Below are 26470 nucleotides of genomic sequence, written 5' to 3' on the forward strand. Positions count from 1 at the left end.
TAAGGGGAAAAAAGAATAGAAATCCAGTTTTATTGGTCAGTTTATATGCATTTTGTCCTGTTTCTTGTTTTTAGTTTTGTTTGTTTTTTGCCTCCTGTTTTTGTCCGTATTGTACCTTTTGTCTGTTGCTCCCCTTCCCCTTTCCCCAAGAGGACCACAATGGAAACAAGCCTAACAGCTTTCTTGTGAATTTATCCTTTTGAAATATATTTTCAATAAAGTATTCAATCAATCAATCAATCGACATGAACAGGATTGACTTGATCCCGCTGTGTGTCATGGCCTGCTGCGTACTCCATAATGAATGTCTAGCCAATGAAGAGGAGGTGGAGGACATGATCCAGGTATGCCATAAATAACTACTAACTCGGTTGATAATTCACATCACAGGAGTCACAAATAAAAAAAGTAATTGAAAAGACACGGCCCCTCACATATTAGGAGGGCAGTATGAGTCACCAGAACCAAGGTTTTTATTTGCAATGGGTTTGTATAGGAAGGGGGCATATATGTCTGATAAAATGAATATCTAAATATCTAAATACTGAATCAAGCAACTTAAACATCTGTGGTGTTCACAAAAGTTAAAATGATTTTAAAAGTTAGGATGGAGATTGTCTCTCTCCGCCGTGTGGCAGCCGTTCTATGGAAAACAGGACAGTGGTCTTTAAAAAGTAAACCTTTAGACAAGTGCAATCCTAACACAAACAATCTTCACAGGATGGACAGGAAGAGCTACATGAGGATCCACCACAGGAGGAGCGTCATGACCAGGACAGGGTGCTGTTCATGAGGATCCACCACAGGAGGAGCGTCATGACCAGGACAGGGTGCTGTTCATGAGGATCCACCACAGGAGGAGCGTCATGACCAGGACAGGGTGCTGTTCATGAGGATCCACCACAGGAGGAGCGTCATGACCAGGACAGGGTGCTGTTCATGAGGATCCACCACAGGAGGAGCGCCATGACCAGGACAGGGTGCTGTTCATGAGGATCCACCACAGGAGGAGCGTCATGACCAGGACAGGGTGCTGTTCGTTGCAGGACTGCATCAGGAGCATGATCGCTGGCAGGCAGTTGGCACTCGGAAGAGGAACTACATCGCCTCCATACTCACTCCACATTTATTGTTGAATGTCCCCATTTCATCACTACACACAAACTCACATCTTGTTGCCACAGTTTGACTTGCATCATTGAAACGTTTATTTTATTTTATTATTATTTTTACTTGGTATATGACATGCCCAGAATATGGACGCGGTCGCCAGGTAGTGGTGGATCGTAACTATAAGTACTATTAATTTAAGTAACATTTTGAGCTATTTGTACAGATTGCAGCCATTTGAAAATAGCCCATCTACCAGCTCACACTGTGTCGCAATTGCATTGTGAGATTGTATATTGCCTATTTTCCAACATTTGAAAACATGTAATGTGACATTCTGCATAATGAGTACCTTCTACTTTTGCTACTAACTAACATTTCCCATTCACTTGTCTGGGCACACAAGTCACTTGTCCGGAGCACAAGCACACACAAATATAGTGAATATATGGTGAATACATTGGTTTGAATATTGAATGATTATTAATAGTCTGATCTTGCATGCGTGTTCCAAATACACACCATAGATTGTCCTAGCCGTGCATGGTTAACAGACTGACCTTGTCTGCATTTAAACTTGTAGCACTGAATGTACACTCACCCAACAATTAATTCCTAAGACTTGTAGTTGTTTTGGGGAGTAGTTTCATATTCATTTTAAAGTTATGGCAGAACATTTATTTAGTAAAATATCTCCACTTTTCACTGTAAAATCCTGATGTTTCGGGGAATGGTTCACTCAATGCAAAGTCAGAACTGAACTGTGAAAGTTTTCACCCGACAGTGATGAATGTAACTGCTAAATGTGCACATGTCAAATAAACTGGTTCTGAAGCTTGCATCTTTCAAATGTTTATTTTCATGAATGCAAAAACAATTTAGACCAATGTAGCCTACAGCTTAGGCATTAGCACTGGGTAACATGATACATCATGTTGATTTTCTCATTTAATTGTCAATGGCATTTAATGTTTGTTGGCACAAAAAAGGCGATTTGATCAGAAAATAAACTCAAATGTAGTAAAGTAATTTTCCATTTGTCTTTGCCACCATTAGCTCCAACATCTTGTTTTGCTGTTGCAGTATTTGGCCCAACATCCCCAATTTTTCTGTATGGCGTTGTGATATCATGAGGTATAAATCTCCATATTCATACATTAACCTGAGATGAGGTAGAAATCTTCATGTTCATACATTGAGGTATAAATCTTCCTGGCCTGTGTCCATATATGGAGATCTCTGTATCTGTCTGCCTGTGTCTGGAGAGTGCAAACTGACTGTGAAAAGTGGAAGTAATCAAATGGCAACCAATTGGCTGAGGCAGAGAACGGTACCGGTGAGGCTGAGTGGACTTTAGGCTCATCAGGTCCATCAGGTCCATTAGACCAGAGGCCTTTTGTGGCGGTTCTGGACAACCGTGTGTCCATTTATTATAGGATATATATTTGTTTCCCCTGGACTGGAGCGCGCAACAATTCTACTTATGTACAATTTGGAGATTCCAAAGACAAAATATGTTCAGCTGGAGGTCAGGGGTCAAACCCTATCAACCTGGAGGTCAGAGGTCAAACCCTATCAACCTGGAGGTCGGAGGTCAAACCCTATCTTGGGCTCTTTAGCACATCACGGTTTGACTGACAGATTGTCACTGTGCTTCTTATATACATCATCAGTGTGATGTCACCATGACTCACTCAGACATGTGGAGTAACCATGGCGACCTGATGTGACCCTCGCTCACATCGAGACTCTATCTCTGCTCACACAGAAACACTGAGGAGCCAAGATACAAATAGAACCCAACGCAGAGGGGTTCAGTGGACGTGGTCTGGAAGGTGTGCAGGTGGGTCAGAGTGTCCTCTGAGGACACCTCATAGAAGGACAGAGTCCCAGCGGGACGGTCTACATACACTGCTACTCTATAGACCCCGTCCTCCCTGTCCTCACGGTCAGCATCCACTGCTGCTCTGATGGAGCGTCTAGAGGGACCGACAGGGAGGAAAGTCTTATCCCCATTGTGTCTGACAGAGTAACTGAGACCACACTCCAGACTCCATGACATGCCATTCCCTCCAAGCCAACAGTCACCAGCTCCTTTCCTGCTGATTGCTCTGTCAGTCCCTGCTATATAAAACCCTCCACTCCACTCTATCTCAGAGTAGCAGCGTTCGCTCACACTCTCTGCACTCAGAATCTGCTGATGGACATCAAACCTCTCTGTATGATCAGGATACTGATGACGTCGTCCCTCCACCCGTGTGACCTTCCTGTTGTCCTCAGACAGAGTGAGGTCACAGTTTGCTGTGTTTGTGTCCAGTGAGAGACGCTGGGAATCTGATGAGAAAACCAATAAATGCATTTATTGGTGAATAAAAAATGCGAAAACGCACCCAGGGCGCAGTATCGCCCACGGCCACAAGGGGGATATCTCACAACGGGTAAGGACTAGTTACATGTAATTGTTGGGGTCCTTGACATGAAAAATGTATTGATTACATTTAGAAGCAAACCCCTTTCCCTAAAGCCTCTGTAGTTACACACACCGTCCACATGTGGCAGTAGTAAAACCATTCCCTAAAGCCTCTGTAGTTACACACACCGTCCACATGTGGCAGTAGTAAAACCATTCCCTAAAGCCTCTGTAGTTACACACACCGTCCACATGTGGCAGTAGTAAAACCATTCGCAGAGAATTGTTTTACAGGGTGAAGAGAGCCTACTGTCAGCTGTCCAGCAGTCCAAATATTATTACATTAAATGTCGGAAAGGTAAATGTAGGCCTATATGAAAACATTGTGCAAGTGAATTAAATTGAATAAACCCATTTAGACCCGAGGACGATTCTACAAAATAATGTCTTCTAAATCCTGACAGTTTTCTGAAGAAACCTCATGTTTTTATGTCAGTGGTGCTCAACCTTTTCCATGTCAAGGACCCCCAATAATATATGTATTTCGCCACCGACCCCCATCTGAAAATATGTTGTTCCAGGGACCAACATATTTGGTCTACAACATATGAGCTTGTACTGTAGATCTGCTATTTTTCAATAGCTAAAGTATAACATAATGCTTGAAACACCAGAATGGGTTAAAGTGGGATATTTGGTATATAGTCTTTTTCATTGGCCTGAACTATTGTCTATATACATTCATGAATCCACTTGCTGACCGGCTGTCACTATTGGGCATTCTTTTTCATCAACATCCTACGGCAGGCAAAATGGTCCAATATGTCAAACTTTCCTCATGCTTTAAGTAGCATGTGACATGTAAAACTAAGGGGTTTTCATGATTCTGAATACATTCCAGGCATTAGTTTTGCACAAAAAACACTCCTTGGGCTAAAAACGGCCATAGACGTCATGACAAATGTGATGAGGTCAGCATATTTTGGGCAAGTGGCTATGGCTGTTTGACATGTCACATCATGAATGTATGTATAGGCAATATTTTAGGCCAATAAAAAAGACTATATTCCCACGCGTCAACCTCGACTGCCGGACTACTAGACAAGGAGGTTAAATGGGAGGCTATTGTGCAGTCAAAGTTACCAATACAAGCTAGTTCATTCAGCATTCTTTTATTGAGCGGTCAGGCCGGTATGGTAGGCCTCAGGACTATAGCAATATAGGCCTCAGGCCTACCATATCTGGCCCACATTCAAATATGTGAGTGAGAACACGCGAGTGAGTGTTTCTGTCATTCCGATCTCCAACATATTTCTACTGACTGGCTTTATCTCTCAGCCAAGGCTGTAGTTGTCTGCAACGTGTCACTAAGGAGTATGAAATCCTTGTTTGACCAACACGCACACGCCTGAAGATGCACTGTGTGCGCGCCAGACTGCGTGCTTGACAAACTACAATGTGAAAGCAAACCCAGCCAACAATGTTACAACTACAGCCCTGAAGTCTACCAAACTATACAGTAGGTGTTAAAAAACTCTGTATAAGATGTCAATAGTGAGAGATACTCACGTCCTTTCATGAGATGAGGATTGAACCGATCTTCTCCACCATGTTTCACTCTGTAGGAAATAGAACAACAATGCATCAATGTCTGACTGTCTAACACAACGTCTCCACTAGCTGACACTACAGTGTTTCACTCTGTAGGAAGTAGAACAACAATGCATCAATGTCTGACTGTCTAACACAACGTCTCCCTCCACTAGCTGACACTACAGTGTTTCACTCTGTAGGAAGTAGAACAACAATGCATCAATCATCACATAGTAGTAAAATTGTGGTGATGCCCCACAAACATTACCCACAAAAGGTTCTCCTGTAAACCGGGCCCCACAACAGGGTCTACTCACTTGAGATTCTCCAGCCCAGCAGAGAGCAGCATCTTCATTCCTGACTCATTCACCATGTTGAGACTCACGTCCAATTCTCTCAGATGGAGGGAGGGATTAGAAGTTAGAGCTGAGGCCAGAACTTCACAGCATCTCTCTGACAACCAGCAGTTCTCCAGTCTAAATAAAGAATACAACCAGATGAGAGAGAGAGAGAGAGAGAGAGAGAGAGAGAGAGAGAGAGAGAGAGAGAGAGAGATTCACATTGCATGTGAATTATTGCATGTGAATCATATTGAATGTGGTTCACATTCACATTCAATGTGAATCACAATGGCATGTTCTAAGGGACCACTTGAATTTTAGGAAAAGGGGGGCATGGAGGAAAAGAGGGGAGGGTGATGCCTTTCTAATTGTAGTCAGAGGGAGGGTGAGCTAATTGTATTTAGAGTCCAAGAGAGGGTGATCCAATTTTGATATAAAATAGTCTGGGTTTTTACATGTTTTACTGCAGCTTTTGTTTCTATTCAGTCGAACTTTGTCTGTTGCTTTGACTTGTAGTTGGTACTTCCCAACACTGGCCATGCGAGGCTACAGTTTATCATTGTTCCTCCTATGTGTCAATCATTGTGATTGGCCTATCCACACACACACACACACACACACACACACACACACACACACACACACACACACACACACACACACACACACACACACACACACACAGTGAACAACACTAAAAGTCCGTCCATCTTTCTCTCTCTACTCTGCCGATGTGAACGGAAATAAAAGCCTGGCTACTGAAGGATAGTCTGTCTCAGTCCCTCATATCTCTGGACACTTTCTTCATACTGAGCAAGCACAGAAACGCTATTGGCCCATTTTGGACTGAGGTCGATTAAATAAAAGGCTTCTAAATCCTAACATTTTTCTGAAAAACCTACAGTATGTTTCTATGTCAGTGGTGCTCAACCTTTTTCATGTCAAGGACCCCCAGAATTCTCTCTATAGGGCCACGGACCACCATCTGAAAATATGTAGTTCCAGGGACCCCCCAGAAGCAAATATTTTAGTTAAAAATGTTCGCTCTGAAATATATATTCAATGATTTGCGCCACATTTTAACGATTTTCCAAAAATAGCAGACCTACAAGCTCGTAGCGCGCCACTCGGTGGCGTGCTATGAGCTTGTAGATCTGCTATTTTTCAATAGCTAAATTATAACATAATGTTTAACCCATTTAGGCCTGACGTCAAAATAAAAAAAACGTCTTCTGAAAGAATTTATATATTCAAAGCTTTGTGTTGCATTCACGATTAAAAAAAAATAGCAGACCTACAAGCTCGTAGCACGCCACTGGGTGGCGTGCCACTCGGCGCACTATGAGCTTGTAGATCTGCTATTTTTCAATAGCTAAAGTATAACATAATGCTTAGTTAAATAACCAAAAAGGGTTCCCACCCAAAATGGGTTAAAACACCAAAAGGGGTTCCTGACCTAAGCTACTACGCTTTCATATATGGAGTATACGGTTGTCTCCGCACATACGTGTAGTTAGCACCATTAGGCACCGTTAGCCTCGCTACGTTTATAAACTTAGATAGCAGCAAAATAGTTAATATAAATATCATTCAAAACTAGGGGATGACACTCTGACAACATAACACATTGAACCACTCAGAGGTGTTTAGGTTTTAAATGTGGTATCTCAGCATAAAGACTAGTACATACATTAGTCACTGTATCTTATCAATATTATGGTCAGTGTGAGTTACCATGATATTAACCTCATCCACACTCTTCAAATACTACCACCATCATAACTACATTATAATCACTTACTATAACAGAACTTTACTTAACCAAATACAAATAAAAATGTTAAATGAATCTGACCTGAGAGTCTCCAGACAACAGTTTGGGCTCTTCAGTGCAGCACAGATGAGATCCAGTCCAGAATCCTTCAAGACGTTTCCACTCAGGTCCAGTTCTCTCAAATGGGACGGATTGGAGCAGAGAGCTGAAGCCACAACTTCAACGTGTTTCACTCTGAGGTCACAGTCAACAAGTCTGTAATTACAGATTAAATGTAAAATCAGAGATGATCAAAACAGAACAGACCATGTTCACTGTCAAGGAGGTTCCCTGTGGTGCTGTCTGAAATGTGTGTGTTTGGATAGCTAAGCAAATAGCGGCAGTGAGTAACACATATTTAATTGAAATGTGCTCATAGCTTTCCACTGTTGTCATTTGATTGTAAAACAAACATTAAATAATTAAAACGATCCCAACTCGCTGCTGTTGTTCCACTCTATGGCAGTGAAGTGAAGAAATGTTCTGTCAACAGATGAACAGTCTGTACGACCGCATGCCATGGCAAAATATATAATAAATATGAAGTGAGGGGGTCTCTCTCTCTCTCTCTCTCTCTCTCCTCTTATCTGTTTTTTAATGAATGAATGAATGAATGAAGTATATAGTGATCTAACATGTTAACATCCACACTAACCTGGCTGTTTTGCAGTTCTTCACAGCTGGGATCAGTCTCAGTCGCCCCTCCTTTGATGTGTTGTATTTCTGCAGGTCCAACTCCTCCAGAACCTCCTCTGACATCTGCAGCATGACGGCCAGAGCTGAACACTGGGTCTCAGACAGTTTCTCTGTTCCGTTCTCTGACTTCAGGAACTGTTGGATCTCCTGATGTAATGCGTGGTCGTTCATCTCCATCAGACAGTGGAAGATGTTGATACATCTGTCAGGAGAGGTATCACGATCAGTTAGAGACGTCTTCAGGTTCCGGATGGCTTTCTGGATCTCCTCGTCTGGACTGTTCTCTGTCTGACCCAGCAGGCCTCCTAACAGACTCTGGTTGGACTGCAGTGAGAGGCCATGAAGGAAGCGGACTAAGAGGTCCAGGCGGCCATTTTTACTCTTCAGGGATCTTTTGATAGCAGCCTTCAGGAAGCCTGAGAGGGAGCTGTTCCTGTTGTATTCATCTCCCAGGAATGGCTTCAGGACCTCCATGTTCTTCTGTGTGAAACAGTGGAACAGGTAGACTGCAGCCAGAAACTCCTGGATGATCAGATGAACAAAGCTGTAGACCGTTTTCTCGAACAGCACACTCTCTTTTTTGAAGATCTGTGTGCACACTCCTGAGTACAGCGCGGCGTCTTTCACATCAAGACCACACTCTTCCAGGTCTTCTTGGTAGAACATGATGCTACTTTTCTTCAGATGTTTAAACGCCAGCTTGCCCAGATTCAGAAGAACATCCCTGTCAGTCTTAGTGAGCTGCTGTTGATTCTCTCTCTTTTTTTTGTTTCTTTTCTTTTTTCCTTTTTCCCCCTCATGAGTCTCACCAAACTTCTGCTTCTTCGTGTTTGTCTGAACCAACAGGAAGTGGCAGCACATCTCAGTCAGGGTCTTGGGCAGCTGTCCTATCGTGGTGTGTGTCCTCAACATGTCCAGCAGAACGGTAGCGATGATCCAACAGAAGAGTGGGATGTAACACATGATGTGGAGGCTCCTCCATGTCTTCAAGTGTGAGAGGACTCTGTCGGCCAGCTTCTTCTCTTCACTGAATCTCTTCCTGAAGTACTTCTCCTTCTGGGGGTCTGTGAACCCTCGCACTTCTGTCACCATGTCAACACATGCATCAGGGATCCGATTGGCTGCTGCAGGTCTGGTGGTTATCCAGAGGAGGGCCGAGGGGAGCAGATTCCTCTTGATGAGGTTCGTCAACAGAGCATCCACCGATGATGTCACTGTGACATCAGAGATGATTTCATTTTCGTCGAAGTCCAACGGAGAACTGCTTTCATCGAGGCCATCGAGGATGAAGCAAACTTTCCAGGCAGCGAGCTGCTCTGCTGTGACCTTCTCTAACGTTGGGTGGAAATCATGGATCAGGTTGAGAAGACTGTACCGCTTATCTCTGACCAAGTTCAGCTCCCGGAATGAAAAGGGAACCAGGAGATCTATATCTTGATTCTCCAAACCGCTTGCCCAGTCCAGAGCAAACTTGCGCGCAGAGAATGTTTTTCCGATGCCAGCGATGCCATTGGTCAGAACTGTTTGGCTGTGTTTCTCTCTGCCAGGGAGGATGATCTTAAAGACTTTACAGCAGTCGATTGCATCGTCATGGAAGGTCTTCATGTTGGAAGTTCTCTCAAGCTGTATCAACTCATGTTGGCTATTAACCCCTTCACTCTGTCCCGCTGAGATGTAGAGCTCTGAGTAGGTGCTGGTGACGGAGTCCTCAGACTCTTCCGTCATGTGGTTTTTCACTCCATCAAGACTGTCCAAACTGACCTTCAAACTGACCTTATAATCGTTCAAATCAACCTGCAGACGGACATCTGAAATGAGAAGAACATTTATGTTTTATTATAACTATACACCTTTACGGCACAATTTGTTAAGAAATACAGCCAAAAATAACAACACAATAGGCTACCAGTTGATTTTTTCCCAGAGTTTAAAGTTGTTTAGCTTCATTATTTGCACTTCAATATAATTGTTTATACAGACAATAGTTAGAACATCCAATGTATTAGCATATTTTACCTTGTCCAGGTGTGGTTTGCCTGGGTGTCTTCAGTCCAGGTGTGGTTTGACTGGGTGTCTTCAGTCCAGGTGTGGTTTGACTGGGTGTCTTCAGTCCAGGTGTGGTTTGACTGGGCCTGCGGGCTGTAAACAAGTTCTTGACCTTAGTCCAGGAACCTTTCCTTTCCTTTTTGGGTGTCTTCAGTCCAGGTGTGGTTTGACTGGGTGTCTTCAGTCCAGGTGTGGTTTGACTGGGTGTCTTCAGTCCAGGTGTGGTTTGACTGGGTGTCTTCAGTCCAGGTGTCTGATCAGCCTCGGTCACAATGCACCTCTCTCTGTGGACACGAATACATATAATAGTGGGTGAAGGTCTTTTTATCTGACGCGCCAAAATGTCCGACGGGCAATAGTCCGACATTTGCCGATGCTAACTAACTGTGTGCGTGCACACACACACACACACGCACGCACAGACAAAGTCACTCTTCACAGAGTGAAGGCTGGGAGTTGGAGACTCTGCTCTGAGGTACAGACTTCTGGAATCATAGAAAATGTTTGCGTGATTATCATGTGGATTCAATTCATTATATATTTGTTTGATGTCGCGCACCGAAGGTAGCTGATCTACAAGCTCAACAACACATCACAGAGAGTTGTGCTCTGAGCTTGTAGATCAGTTATTCTCAGTTATAGTTGTTTTAACATATTTGTCTCATTTGTTTTCCACTGTACCCTGTGTATAATAATTATGCTTTATTTGAAGAATATCTATCTATCTATCTATCTATCTTACGGACATTTACGAGCATGCAGGTTACCTGTGGAATTCATCATTGCACTTGGGGTGACGTGGGTTCAGGATAAATATACACATGCCTTGATCACTGGTACACCACCCTCTGATCACTGGTACACCACCCTCTGATCACTGGTACACCACCCTCCTGATCACTGGTACACCACCCTCTGATCACTGGTACACCACCCTCCTGATCACTGGTACACCACCCTCTGATCACTGGTACACCACCCTCTGATCACTGGTACACCACCCTCTGATCACTGGTACACCACCCTCTGATCACTGGTACACCACCCTCCTGATCACTGGTACACCACCCTCCTGATCACTGGTACACCACCCTCTGATCACTGGTACACCACCCTCTGATCACTGGTACACCACCCTCCTGATCACTGGTACACCACCCTCCTGATCACTGGTACACCACCCTCCTGATCACTGGTACACCACCCTCCTGATCACTGGTACACCACCCTCTGATCACTGGTACACCACCCTCTGATCACTGGTACACCACCCTCCTGATCACTGGTACACCACCCTCCTGATCACTGGTACACCACCCTCTGATCACTGGTACACCACCCTCTGATCACTGGTACACCACCCTCTGATCACTGGTACACCACCCTCTGATCACTGGTACACCACCCTCCTGATCACTGGTACACCACCCTCTGATCACTGGAACACCACCCTCCTGATCACTGGTACACCACCCTCTGATCACTGGTACACCACCCTCTGATCACTGGTACACCACCCTCCTGATCACTGGTACACCACCCTCCTGATCACTGGTACACCACCCTCTGATCACTGGTACACCACCCTCCTGATCACTGGTACACCACCCCCCTGATCACTGGTACACCACCCTCCTGATCACTGGTACACCACCCTCTGATCACTGGTACACCACCCTCCTGATCACTGGTACACCACCCCCCTGATCACTGGTACACCACCCTCCTGATCACTGGTACACCACCCTCCTGATCACTGGTACACCACCCTCCTGATCACTGGTACACCACCCCCCTGATCACTGGTACACCACCCTCCTGATCACTGGTACACCATCCTGATCACTGGTACACCACCCTCCTGATCACTGGTACACCACCCTCTGATCACTGGTACACCACCCTCCTGATCACTGGTACACCACCCCCCTGATCACTGGTACACCACCCTCCTGATCACTGGTACACCACCCTCCTGATCACTGGTACACCACCCTCCTGATCACTGGTACACCACCCCCCTGATCACTGGTACACCACCCTCCTGATCACTGGTACACCACCCTCCTGATCACTGGTACACCACCCTCTGATCACTGGTACACCACCCTCCTGATCACTGGTACACCACCCTCTGATCACTGGTACACCACCCTCCTGATCACTGGTACACCACCCTCTGACCACTGGTACACCACCCTCTGATCACTGGTACACCACCCTCCTGATCACTGGTACACCACCCTCTGATCACTGGTACACCACCCTCCTGATCACTGGTACACCACCCCCCTGATCACTGGTACACCACCCTCCTGATCACTGGTACACCACCCTCTGATCACTGGTACACCACCCTCCTGATCACTGGTACACCACCCCCCTGATCACTGGTACACCACCCTCCTGATCACTGGTACACCACCCTCCTGATCACTGGTACACCACCCCCCTGATCACTGGTACACCACCCTCTGATCACTGGTACACCACCCTCCTGATCACTCGTACACCACCCTCTGATCACTGGTACACCACCCTCTGATCACTGGTACACCACCCTCCTGATCACTCGTACACCACCCTCCTCTGATCACTGGTACACCACCCTCCTCTGATCACTGGTACACCACCCTCTGATCACTGGTACACCACCCTCCTGATCACTCGTACACCACCCTCCTCTGATCACTGGTACACCACCCTCCTGATCACTGGTACACCACCCTCTGATCACTCGTACACCACCCTCTGATCACTGGTACACCACCCTCTGATCACTGGTACACCACCCTCCTGATCACTCGTACACCACCCTCTGATCACTGGTACACCACCCTCTGATCACTGGTACACCACCCTCCTCCTGATCACTCGTACACCACCCTCCTCTGATCACTGGTACATCACCCTCCTGATCACTCGTACACCACCCTCCTGATCACTCGTACACCACGCTCTGATCACTGAATCTGGCCCATAGTGTATATATTGTATAGTGTTTAGTGTGTACTGTATATTGTACAGTGTTATAGTGTATATTGTATATTCTACCACAGGTCGTTTCGAGGAAGCAATCCGATTGGTTGAAACAGCCTTCTAGCCGTGGGTTAAACCAGCACCGTTCAACACCTAATCAAAACAAAGAATTCAGCCGCTCTGTTCTCCCAGAGCGCTAGAAAACTCGGTGGCTAGGCTAGCTAGTTTCTTGGGACATTTGTGGTCGTAGTGACTACATATGTCATTCAAAAAATATATTCTTTCAGCGATTTTCTTAGTTTTAAGGGTAACTGTGGTTACTTCAGTGATGCTTGCGGAACTCGACTCAGTCTCGTTCCTGACCGCATCACGGTCGTGGCAATAATCACGTTAACCCACACCCTCTCGTGTAATATTGCTTAAGTGTTATAGGCCCTCATTTATCAATCGAGTGTAAAATCTGCCACAGATTCGAGTGCAGGTTTCGTAGTACACCCACGTCGCCACGGCATTTATAAAGTGATCGCAAACAGCTGATCCTTCCTTAATTTCGTTCTGACGTTAATAAATGTGACGGCTGAAATCTATCTGGCACGCCCTATGAAATCAAGCCTCGCCCTCGTTTTTGCGACTGAACACATGAAATACGACCTGTGGGAACCATGGAAACCATGTAAAAAAGTTTCTCCCGTGCCTTATTGCTGCCCCTCACCCACCTCTCTCACACACACACACACACACACACACACACACACACACACACACACACACACACACACACACACACACACACACACACACACACACACACACACACACACACACACACACACACACACACACACACACAGAAGCACACGCAACTTGCAAGCCTATAACTAACTGGTGTCTTGTTAAATAAATAAAGAACGAACACCTGCATGAATTACAAGTTGTAGGCCTACCCTGTCCGTTTCCCTCTCACCTCGCTTGCCTTGCTGTCATGTCCACGCACGCACCTACATCTACATCGCATCGCCATGAATGGAATTAGTTTGTAGGCTGGCCTATATACATTTTACCCATTCGTGCGCAGTGCATGGCGAAGGCGTGATACTGCGCACTGCTGTGATATTAAAGTCCTGTGGATGACTCAGTGATGCCTGCATGAGAGATAGGCTATCATGTCGTCAAGGCAGTCATAATCAACGTTTATGTATAGTGATTTGATCATTGATGAACGAATCATAAACATATGGATGAAGGCTTGCCGCTTGCATGTGTGCTGGTATGTGTTGGCGACGGAAAGCCGCGGTCCCGTCCTCCCGACCCCCGAAAATGATCTCGCTTTTATCTGAACTGTCAAAACTGTCAAAACCTGTCTAAGCACTTATTTAAATGGTGAATGATTAAGCTTCTTACGCCTATAGCCTGCTAGTACTTACTACAAATAGGCAAGCTGTATGCTTGTCATTGTCACTTGGAAATAAAGGCGTGCAGTCCATTTATGCCTTTTTTTTAATAATATAATCACATATGCCGCATCACCGCATGCGCTCCAAAATCATCTCACAAGTGCGCTTGCATAACAAGGCCAGTAAAGCACTGTTTGATTAAGCACAAACTAATACATTGTAAACATGTTATATTGTTTTTAATTGCGCAATTTTAATTACTTGTAAAGTTGGAAATCTCTCCCTTTTTTTTACATACACATACCGTTTTATATTAACATTTTAGGAGTGAAAACATATGTTTAAATGAGGGCCATAGTGTGTATATTGTACAGAAGGATTGACATACTGTGTATCGGGAGGTCCAGGTTCATCACTGAAGTTAAGAGGAATGTCTTTAGAAAAGTCACTCTTCATAGACAGAAGGCTGGGAGTTGGAGACTCTGCTCTGTGGTACAGACGTCTGGAATAACATAAATGTTTGTGTGAATGAGGACCATAGTGTATATATTGTACAGTAGTGTTATAGTGTATATATTGTACAGAAGGATTGACATACTGTGTATCGGGAGGTCCAGGTTCATCACTGAAGTTAAGAGGAATGTCTTTAGAAAAGTCACTCTTCATAGACAGAAGGCTGGGAGTTGGAGACTCTGCTCTGTGGTACAGACGTCTGGAATAACATAAATGTTTGTGTGAATGAGGACCATAGTGTATATATTGTACAGTAGTGTTATAGTGTATATATTGTACAGGAGGATTGACATACTGTGTATCTGGAGGTCCAGGTTCATCACTGAAGTTAAGAGGAATGTCTTTAGAAAAGTCACTCTTCATAGACAGAAGGCTGGGAGTTGGAGACTCTGCTCTGTGGTACAGACGTCTGGAATAACATAAATGTTTGTGTGAATGAGGACCATAGTGTATATATTGTACAGTAGTGTTATAGTGTATATATTGTACAGGAGGATTGACATACTGTGTATCTGGAGGTCCAGATTCATCACTGAAGTTAAGAGGAATGTCTTTAGAAAAGTCACTCTTCATAGACAGAAGGCTGGGAGTTGGAGACTCTGCTCTGAGGTACAGACTTCTGGAATGATAGAAAATGTTTGTGTGAATGAAAAAGTTCGTTAAAGGGTTTCTAAAGATGTTTCGTCTCTTGCCATTGCATGACAAGTAAATAAAATAAAATATCAATAAAATAATAGAAACCATACAATCTACAGTACAATAACGGGTGATATTTTAAACATATATGTTGCATAATGTACACAAATACTGTACACATACTGTACACATATTATAGTGTAATATTTATAGGTGCATTCACATACTTAGCATCAGGAGGTCCAGGTTCATCACTGAAGTTAGGAGGTAGAGGTATAGACCAGTCACTCTTCATAGACACGCAGCTGGCTGTTGGAGACACTGGTCTGTGGATGAGATGTTTGTCAGCTCCCTCCTCCTCTCTCTCCTCACGGAGACTCATCTCTGCTCTGTGGACGAGATGTTTGTCAGCTCCCTCCTCCTCTCTCTCCTCACGGAGACTCATCTCTGCTCTGTGGACGAGATGTTTGTCAGCTCCCTCCTCCTCTCTCTCCTCACGGAGACTCATCTCTGCTCTGTGGACGAGATGTTTGTCAGCTCCCTCCTCCTCTCTCTCCTCACGGAGACTCATCTCTTCTCTGTGGATGAGATGTTTGTCAGCTCCCTCCTCCTCTCTCTCCTCACGGAGACTCATCTCTTCTCTGTGGACGAGATGTTTGTCAGCTCCCTCCTCCTCTCTCTCCTCACGGCGAGGAAACCTGCCAAGACATTACAGACACAATACACCAGGAAACAACTGCGTCATTTGATGTGATCCCCCTGCAGAGTCTTATCTGTCATCTACCAGTCTTATCTGTCATCTACCTCAGTGATTCTCATTTGTCAACCTTTTCAGGCCGTGACTCCCTGAAAAAACATTCACATGTGAACTGGGGACCACCCAAAACATTCACATTTGAACTGGGGACCACCCAAAACATTCACATTTGAACTGGGGACCACCCAAAACATTCACATTTGAACTGGGGACCACCCAAAACATTCACATGTTAACTGGGGACCACCCAAAACATTCACATGTGCACCACCCAAAACATTCACATGTGAACTGTGGGGACCACCCAAAACATTCACATGTGAACTGTGGGGACCATCCAAAACATTCACATGTGAACTGTGGGGACCCCCACAAAGTACTTGGAATGTAAGAGTTCCAAGTGCTGTGAAAATAGGAGATCTACAAGCTCACACATTTTTGCCCCTTTCTCATATTTAAGCCCATGTTTAAAACCCATTTTGGGCGAGAACCCCTTTTGGTGTTAGCATTATGTTATGCTTTAGCTATTGAAAAATAGCAGATCTACAAGCTCACAGCGCGCCACCGAGAGAACCACACCTTACAGGTGACTCATAACAATCATGCCACACAGCAACATGGAAGAGGAGTGATGATTGGTTAACATTCTTAGCCAAAATCTCGGCCACTCCCTGACTCACACTGGCTCACGCCAGCATGGTGGTGTTACGGTGTAATCGGTGACCTGCTGAAATATGTGACAATCGTGTAGTAAGTCAATCACACAATGTCAGTGTCCGAATGTAAATCGTTGCGGTTTGTTCATTGTCAGAGTTCAACCTATAGCTGGTGTTCTGGCCACGTATTTAAAGACCTCCATGTATGTTATTGTTGTGTGAGGTCCACAAGATGGTCACGTGTTTCAGTAGGTCACCAATTTCACAGTAACACCATGCTGGAGTGATGGAGTGTGAGTGAACAAGTGGCTGAGATTTGGTGTATTGTAATTTGGTCGGGGAAATCTCCTTTGAATTGACTTGACATCAGTTAGGGCGGGTCTTGCCGCCACACACACACACACACACACACACACACACAAACACACACACACACACACACACACACACACACACACACACACACACACACACACACACAGGGAGGGAAAGAGAGAGAAGGGGGAGGAGGAGAGAGAAGAGAGAGAGGGGGAGGGGAGAGAGAGAGGGAGGGAAAGAGAGGGAGGGAGGGACCTAGTTAGGGTCCAGTTAGGACCCAGTTAGGACCCAGTTTGAGTCCAGTTAGGGCCCAGTTTGAGTCCAGTTAGGGTCCAGTTAGGACCCAGTTTGAGTCCAGTTAGGACCCAGTTAGGACCCAGTTTGAGTCCAGTTAGGGCCGGGCGTTAATTTTCAGGCCCGTTGAGAACAATCAAGGGAATCTATTAAATGAGTTAAATGAGGGCCGTGGCTCAGCGGTCCAGGCTTACCTTGGCTGGTAATCCAGTCTGGCAGTGTGCCGCGGGTTCGACTCCCGATCCACACGGCCTTTAATGTCACCCCCCCCCCCCCCCCCCCATCTCTCTCTCCTTTTCCTGTCAGCCTACTGTCTGTCCCTCCATAAAAAATCAAAATCAAAGGCAAAAGCCACAAAAAAACATACAAAATATATAAAAAGAACTGTATAATACCAGATGTTGTATTATAGTGTTCTGATACTTGGTACTGTGTTCGGATATGTACTTGTATGTATGATGTACTGCCTGCCTGAATGGTATCATAAGAGTGGGGCTGTGTTAGAGCTGAAGGCCGCTGCGCTGGCAGGCAGGGATTGTGATGTCTAGTCTGTGACGTCATTAGGACATGAAGTATCCAAGATATATATGCTGCTGTAAGTGGAATAAACCGTGTGAACGTTTTGATGTGACCAAGTCTCGTGTCATGTTAATCTTCTCCCGGGCCGGCCTGTCTGTCTGTCCGCCGCCGAACCATGGAAATGCCAACCGGGTCGTCACACACCAGAACCAGACGAGGGTCCAATACGTAGAATACAGTAAATCATAACAGTTTGGTGTCAGAAACGGGACAGATAAGAGGTGAGTCACTTCATATTTTACTCTTCATTAGAGAAAAGTGTCTCTCCTCTTACCTGGTAATATATAGGTTATGATGCAGGGTTTACCTTAGTTAAACCTTGTCTTTTTTTTTCGTTCCCACAAGATTACATGCTTCCAAATTTCATTGGTATAGACCCTAAGTGGTAATTTAACATTTAAGTGACTTATACAGTTTTTGTGTTTTTTTTTTAGTGACGTGACAGAGTTAAGAGATAAGACTGTTTGGGTTCAAGCAGCAATATGGTTAGAGTCCATATATAAGCCTAATGAGGTTCATTAGCAGAAAGACTGCGTAGAGTTAGATACGCGCAGCAATATGGTTAGAGTCCATATTCAGCCTGACGTTTGGTACGCCAGCAGGGTTTATTACACTCTCCTTGTAGTAGGTCAGTGGTCCTAGTGCATGCCCACATGCTAGGATTAACAAAGCCGGACGAATGCTTCCGTCCGCACAACAGCTGGCAGTATACGCTGCAGTCTGTTGTTTTTATAAATCTGTTAGATGTTGTCTAACAGGGTACGTCTGTGAGATAAGCGTACTAAGCCTGTGGTGTGGTTCCCACAGCAAACTTTAGTTACACTCTGGTCATAGTCAAAAGTCACTGCTAGATTTAGCTACCAATTTCAAGGTAGCAGAGATAAGGGCTGGTGTGTGAACAGACATCGTTGTGCATTCCATGTGGTTGTCAATTCTTTTGTGTTTTGTGTTTTGTGTCTTGTCGCAAATGGACAGTCAAAGTTAAGATACCCCCAGAAAGAGGGGTGGACATGTGCAAGTAAAGTGACGTTGTGTTTCCCTGTCACGCTTTAGGAATACACAGTAGTTGCTACATTCATCCAAATATGCCAAGGAAATGGGCATATAAGAGTGGTTTAACGTGTTATCCCTGGGGTTTTCATATAACACTGGCATGCTGCTGAGCTACACTCTGTGTATTGAGTTGAATGTTAAGCGATTACAAACTTAAAACAACCCCTAACCTAAGGGGGCTGATGGATTGAATAAGTGAAATATTAATCAGTATTCAGTGAGACAATGAGTAGTTTCTGTTTCATTTCACTTAAATGAGTGTGCAAAATAGCAAATCTACAAGATGTAAATAGCCAAAATCGGTGTGGGAAGAAAGATCAGAAATATAGTAATCTAATGTTTGATTAGTGTAAAGTGTCTATTTAGCCTGCCCTGGGAGCTGGAAAAGTCAGTACACCAAACGTACTCGAAAGAAAAGGAAGGCCTTAAAGTAAGGACCAGAAGCGCATAGAAAGTTCTGAGAAAGCTGTAAGCGTTTTTGGTTGGTAGAGCCCGTTAGAGACGAGTATTCATCTTTTCTGATCAACGGGCCATACTCTCGCGACGGGAGAGCGCAGAGGCTTGCGTAACCATAGCAACTTGGTGATTTCTTTCACCAGCACACTGGCCTTATCAGAAGAGGAGAAGCTATCTCTTTTCTCACTGGGCCAAGGGAGGAAAGCCGAAACAGCAGTGTTGTGGACTTGTTTATAAACCTCCCCCACAGCAGTCAGCTAGTAAGAATCACTCCCTCACGAAGCCCAAGGTCAATATGTAGCTCTCAGTATGAGAGCTAATAATCACTAAAAAAGCAAATATAGGCCTGGTATGATTGGGCACATGTATTGTGCGTATAGTGAAATAATATAATAATAAAAAGTGATCCTCAAAATAAGGATAAGAAGTGCTATAAAGTTTTTTTGAGAAAAAGTTTGCAACTCAGTATGAACGCTGTAGCATAGAAGCGGAGACGTAGAACTCATCTTTTCTGTCCCGCACCTCGGGCGCTCAAGATGGCGTAGCCATGGTAACTTGTCGAGACCTTATCAGCAGAGACAAGCATTTCTCTGACCCACAGTGAGAAGAGAAATTCTCAATGGGCCAAGAGAAAAGCCGGGAGAGCGTTGACGCAGCCAACTGTTTATAACTCACCACACACAGCAAATGAGTCCCTTCACGGAGTGTGTTATCTCTTATCTCATTAAGCCAAGGTCATATACATGTAGGCTCAGACAATAATAGACCCTTCATTATGCCAAGTTAGGGGACTGAATGGAATTCAGTCAAGATATTAAATGGGACAGAATAAAACACATTATAGCCATAAACATGAATAAGGTGACAGTATTCAGGATCCCGCCTTAAATGTATAGGGCTGAGATGCGTAGGCACGTGTATCATGACAAGACAGGAATGTTATTCAGGAAAAATAACATATATATGGCATTCGGCCAAAGGTCAGAAGTGATGAGACATTATCCACAGGACCTAAGTGAAGTAAACAAATAAAAGTAGCTAAATGTGTCTGGGCAACCAAATAAAAGGAGTAAAATAGATCTGCAGTAAAAGAAAGTTGGAATGGTAGTTCTTGTGACTTGACAGAGTTTGGAAGAAGACTGCGTTGTGTTTGACGCAGCAATATGGTATAGCACAGCAGCTGAAAGTTGTCCCTGCTGTGTTTGGTTCATTTAATCTGTTAGATGTTTCTAACGGGGTACGTCTGTAATACAGGGATATTCACAGAGTGCGTACTAAGCCTGTGGTGTGTTTTCTCACAGCAAACAGTTACACTCTGATCATTTGTATTAAAAAGTCACGGTAGATAGAACATATTAGGGACCCAACTGAGGTATCAGTAGAGAACTAAAAATAGCAGATCTACAAGCTCGATAATGGCCGTAAGGCCTCGTTCACTAAGTGTCATAGCTCAAAATTGGCCAGGTTAAGTACATTTACTTCAAGTTTAAGTAGTATGTATCAAGAAATGTAAGCTAATACAGGAAGGAAAATTAGTAATTATTCCGTTATAATGCAGTAATGTGGTGGAGTTCCAGTCAAAATACAATCATTAGACAGCTTTTTAGGTTGCACCAAATAAGATCCCAAATTTAGTGTCCCATATGGAAGGGGGTGTGTTGAATATGAATCAGACAGGCCTGAAACAGATAGGGAGTTTATCAACCTAAGTAGAGACCATAATGGAAATGACTCAGGGAGGTCAGGTCATATCTTATGTGTAGTTCAGCCTGTTAAGTGGATATTCGAGGCAACAGTCAGCCTTGGTAGGTCAGTTCATATTATAGGTGCAGTCAAAGCACGCCATGTGTGTACATTTCTTATACAACTACACACACAAACACACTAAAAGGAAGTGTAAGTTTAGTCAACATTTATGTTCAAAAACATTTTAGTAAAACTGCCACATTCAAAAGAAAGCCTAAGTGGTGTTAAAAATGTTTGGCCTTCCCATTTTTTGTCACATCTAAAAGCTGAATGAGCCCATGCAGCCAGCACCCAGCCATCACCCACCCAGCCGGGGATGGGTGAACGCCATGCTGAAAGTCAATGTGAGAATATGGTCATGTCCTTTTTGTGCCAAGAGAGCGGTTTTGGCACTGAACTTTGGGGACATGGGGTTCGGGGGACACATGGATGTCATGCGACGGTTTGTGTGTTAAGCACACACGAGATTGAACTGAACAATGAACCTGGACCTTTTCTTTTTGTCCTAAGAGTGGATGCCGAAAGACATTTTGTGGAGTTTTACCACTGAACATGTGTTTTGCACTGAACTTTGAGTGTTTTGTGCCGGGGGGGCACATTGATGTCATGCGGTTTTTGTGTGTTGAGACCACACTAAATTGAACAATGAACATTTGGTGTTTTTGCATGTCACTTCGGCATGTCACTTCCATCACGTGACTACAGGAAGTGTTGGGGTCATATCTACAGCAACAGCGGAGTACGATGTGGAATGGGAATGCTAAATATTTATTTTACCAGTTTTATGGTGGAATTAGGAAAAGTGTGGCAAGTTATTTTTCACATTTAGAGGTGGAACAGCTCAGGGGCCCATACTAATGTGCACACACGCACACACGCACGCACACAGAAAGATAGACAACAGGGTTGTTTGGTCTAGGAAGAAGTGCCTGTTCAAAGGGAGGTACGCGCGTACGTGTGTGCATCAGGGTAGATTTGAGATTTTCAGTATTAAAAGTCAATAAATCAAGTATATTATGACTCAAGTAAGGAAGGGCTAATTCATTCTTTAGCCCAGAAGTTGGTGCAATTTATAAGCTCAGCTGTAATCCATTTGGAAGGGAACTCCAATAATAAAATAAAATATAAAACCAATACTGTGTAGATCCTAGGCCCAGTCAATGGTGAAGTAAACATTAATTGTATCCCATCTGGATATTTCAACTGTAGGCCTATAAAGTCCGGATAAGTAAGGGCAAATGTGGAGACTAGGGAGAATAGAAAAGTTTTAAATAATGACCTAAGTGGTTTTAAAATGTAATGCAGGACTGCAGCACAACATACACCCGATACCGGTAGGTCCCATCAGTAGATACACCTGTTAAGGAGCAGAGATGCTCACGAATAAATCGATCTTGAGACAGACGATTTTGTTTTGGTGTTTTGGGACAAGTTTATTAAGTTTAGACAAAATAGGGGTGCAAGTTTTGTGTAGTAAGATAGTCAGTGCACTAATTTAGGCAACAGGCCTGAAATAATTTGTATTAAACACTAAATTAGTAGGGAAACCCCAGTTGAGTGAGAGAAGAAGAGTTCAGTTGAGAGAAGTCTTTAGATTTTGGCTGGGCGGGTGCTTCTTTTCACTTCACACATGGACGCATGGATGTGAAGTTGGGAGAAGCCGTGTACAGTTCAAATAAATAAATAGAGGAGAGAAATACAGTGTCTATAGCAGACAGAAAGCATAGAAAAGGCCAAATTATGCAAGGTCAGTCAAGGTATAAAGGACCAGAGAGGAAAAATAATGGTCAAGAGTCTGACTAGTATGAGTGAATTGGGCATTAGTAATATTAGGGGGCTCCACCATGGTTTAGCCTGGCGAAGGAAGAGTGGACTGTCTAAACCCTAAGCTAACCCTAATATATTTCTATTTTCACAGAAACACACAGGAATGCAGTCATGCTGAATCAGGACCTGAGTCTGCTGAATAACTATCATTCATGTTTTTATGTCCCCAATCCGCCGGTTGTATGAAATGTGTCTGGTTAATTGTGTTTCAAGAGGGCAAATACAAATTTTATTTGCATGGGCAAGTGTGACGCAAATGGTCTGAAAGAATTAACAATTAACCCATAACAATTGAGTGTCTGTGCTTGGTGTCTTGGTGTGGTAAAGCAAGGCCCAGTGGCTTATCTTGTTGTGGGAACACAGAGCTCTGTAGGAATTGTTTACACAGAGCAGGTGGGCAGACACGAGGCGGAGGTGCAGGAAGCACCAGTAGCAGGGGTCATTCATGTAAGTATTATACACATCACATGCTCAAAAATACACATTTAGAAATTTTAATTGTATTATTATTCCCCTTGGATGGGTGATTGATTGATTGACGGAATATTGATGAAGTAAAATCAATATAGTATGAGGAGGGGATATGAAGCTCCCACGCACACACACACAGTATGCGTGTGTATCTTTGTTCTGTTTGGGGGGGGGGAACCCAGTGCTTTTCAGTTTTGTCCACAGGAGACGGACAGCAGACGGGAAAATACAGAAATTGAGTGGGTTTCCGGCCCCAGGACTGGTGTATCACCAGGTCCAGAAGGCCTAAGCGGTCAGCCGGGGAAGGGAAATCGCCTCGGGCATAGAACAGCAAGCAGGGCCAGACCACGGCCTACAGCAGGACCATCACATCGCCACTACGGCCTACAGCAGACCAGCATGACGGTACTGCAGACCCCCGGTAGGTCTGCAAGAGGGCCAGACCAGCCACCGGACGCAAGGGTCTGCATCTGTCGGGTGACTCGGGTCACGGGCCAAGAGGGTCTGTGTCGGCCTAGACCGCAGTGACGCAAGTGTGCCATTTGAACAACGTCCTATGACCATTTTCCAGGTCTTGAACTCATGGAGGAAATAGGAAGTAGTCACATTGTGACGAAGACCTATTTTGCTCAGACTATATGAGACAAGCATCCTGGAGCAGAATGTGCGCGAGATTTGTTTCGCGCGCGCGATGTTTATGGAGTAAGCGGGATGCTATATCATCAACAATGCACGACCAGGTCTATATGACGCATGCTGGTGCGGACAAGTCCATATGCATCGGCGCACTATCTGATGGATGCGGTACGGGACAATTGCGCGCGGTCGCCAAAATGGAGAACTGTTGCCTGGGCTCTGTGCGAACTGTTGCCTGGGCTCTGTGCCATATCGGTTCCAGTGGAGTAGGGTCGTAAGAGTGGACTGTTGGAGTAAGTGTTGGACTGTTGGAGTAAGTCTTGAACACTGGAGTAAGTGTTGAAGTGTTGGAGTAAGTCTTGAACGGATGGAACATTTTGGAACATTTTCTTTTTATTAGATTTGTCTCAATGTCAAATATGTGTTTATTTGCTGTCATTACACATTGTCCCTATACATGACACCCACACATTGACAGGCTGTACTTCCGTCCCAGACAGATCAACAACATGTGCTAGATAAGATATGATGTACTGAAGAACAGATCAGAAGAGGCTGATCTTGGAGTGTTGAATTAGACACAAAGTAATGTTGCTAAGTGTTAAGTGATCAGGGATCTGAATATGATATTAAGTGTATATTTTAATGTACCCTTTCCTATCCCCACGTGTATATGTTGTATATTATATAGTTTATATTATATATAGTATTTATTGTTGATTTCTCCTCCTCTTTTCTTTCTGTGTTTCCTATTTTATATCTCTCTCTCTCTCTCTCTACACCTATGTCTGTGTTTCAAGTGTACAATCAGGTGGCGTGCGCGTGCTTGCTCAGAGATTGATCAATGATTATTGATTAAGCAAAGAGATCACATTAAATGACGAGAGGCTGGATACAATTTCCCTGGCGGAGTCCAGGTTTTTCGGTATCCATATTTGATTGTACACTTTTCCGCATTATAAATACAGTATCAGATGACGTCGTCCTTATATGACGAAAGAGTGGATTGTTGTATTATAGTGTTCTGATACTTGGTACTGTGTTCGGATATGTACTTGTATGTATGATGTACTGCCTGCCTGAATGGTATCATAAGAGTGGGGCTGTGTTAGAGCTGAAGGCCGCTGCGCTGGCAGGCAGGGATTGTGATGTCTAGTCTGTGACGTCATTAGGACATGAAGTATCCAAGATATATATGCTGCTGTAAGTGGAATAAACCGTGTGAACGTTTTGATGTGACCAAGTCTCGTGTCATGTTAATCTTCTCCCGGGCCGGCCTGTCTGTCTGTCCGCCGCCGAACCATGGAAATGCCAACCGGGTCGTCACACACCAGAACCAGACGAGGGTCCAATACGTAGAATACAGTAAATCATAACACCAGACTAGACATTAGTTCCAGTAAAGTGATTAAAAACACTTACCCGATATTAACCTTTAGGCTTTAATCCAACGTGGCAAAATGGAGTCCATACAGTGTTCAGCTCTCTGTGTTGTCGATCGTTGTTGTGTCAAAATGGTCGACTGGTGGTGCCGGTGCCACACAAAGTAGGAACTAGGAAGTGTCTAGAGAGGAAACAGGTTTTTCCAGTTGTGGGGTGTCTCGCTAGGCCAGTGTTTCCCAACCTTTGTTGTCCCAGGGAAGGAACACTTTTCATAGCCTAAAAATCTCGGGGAACACCTGGGGGGGGTGTATATATATATATATATATATATATATATATATATATATATATATATATATATATATATATATATATATAAAATATACATATATATTAAATATATATATATATTGTGTGGTGGATAGACACACACTGAACAGTTATTAATGACATTTATAATTCACTGCGTTCCTGCCCATGTTATATATGGTTGTTCCTCTCACTTTAATGCAAGGCATAGTGTGTTACCTTAGGAGAAAAGAAACACAACTCCAGGGTGTTGACGTAGTGACAAGTTGACGTTTTATCGATGCGACAAGTTTTGTTGTTGTCTACTTGTCTCTCTCTTCTAAGATCCGGTACTCACACCACCATCGTTGGCTTTTCCAATACGAGAATAAATCTCTCTTTTCTCTCTGCCTACACCGGCACTCCTACAATATATTAAATATATAGTAAAACGTAAAAGTAAATATACTTTTAA

The 26470-nt window shown here is 44.1% G+C and overlaps 2 protein-coding genes across 2 annotated transcripts in view; both read right to left on the reverse strand.

Moving 5' to 3' along the window:
* The window catches only part of LOC308335746 (uncharacterized protein), a 56348-nt gene that overhangs the window by 15541 nt on the left and 14337 nt on the right, over positions 1-26470 (reverse strand). The gene's annotated exons all lie outside the window — the stretch shown is intronic.
* Positions 1835-25857, reverse strand: LOC308335741 (uncharacterized protein). The gene is made up of 12 exons (XM_080792911.1): positions 25747-25857; positions 15759-16229; positions 15401-15514; positions 15191-15304; positions 14981-15094; positions 14771-14884; positions 9980-10293; positions 7923-9771; positions 7310-7483; positions 5431-5589; positions 5090-5139; positions 1835-3444 (listed from the first exon to the last, which is right to left on the reverse strand). Exons 2-12 carry the CDS (start codon positions 16163-16165, stop codon positions 2861-2863), a joined length of 3993 nt encoding a protein of 1330 aa, XP_080649037.1. The 5' UTR covers positions 16166-16229; positions 25747-25857; the 3' UTR covers positions 1835-2860.

This window comes from Protomyctophum bolini (assembly GCF_963924005.1).
Source record: "Protomyctophum bolini genome assembly, chromosome: 20".
In the NCBI taxonomy this organism is placed as follows: domain Eukaryota; kingdom Metazoa; phylum Chordata; class Actinopteri; order Myctophiformes; family Myctophidae; genus Protomyctophum; species Protomyctophum bolini.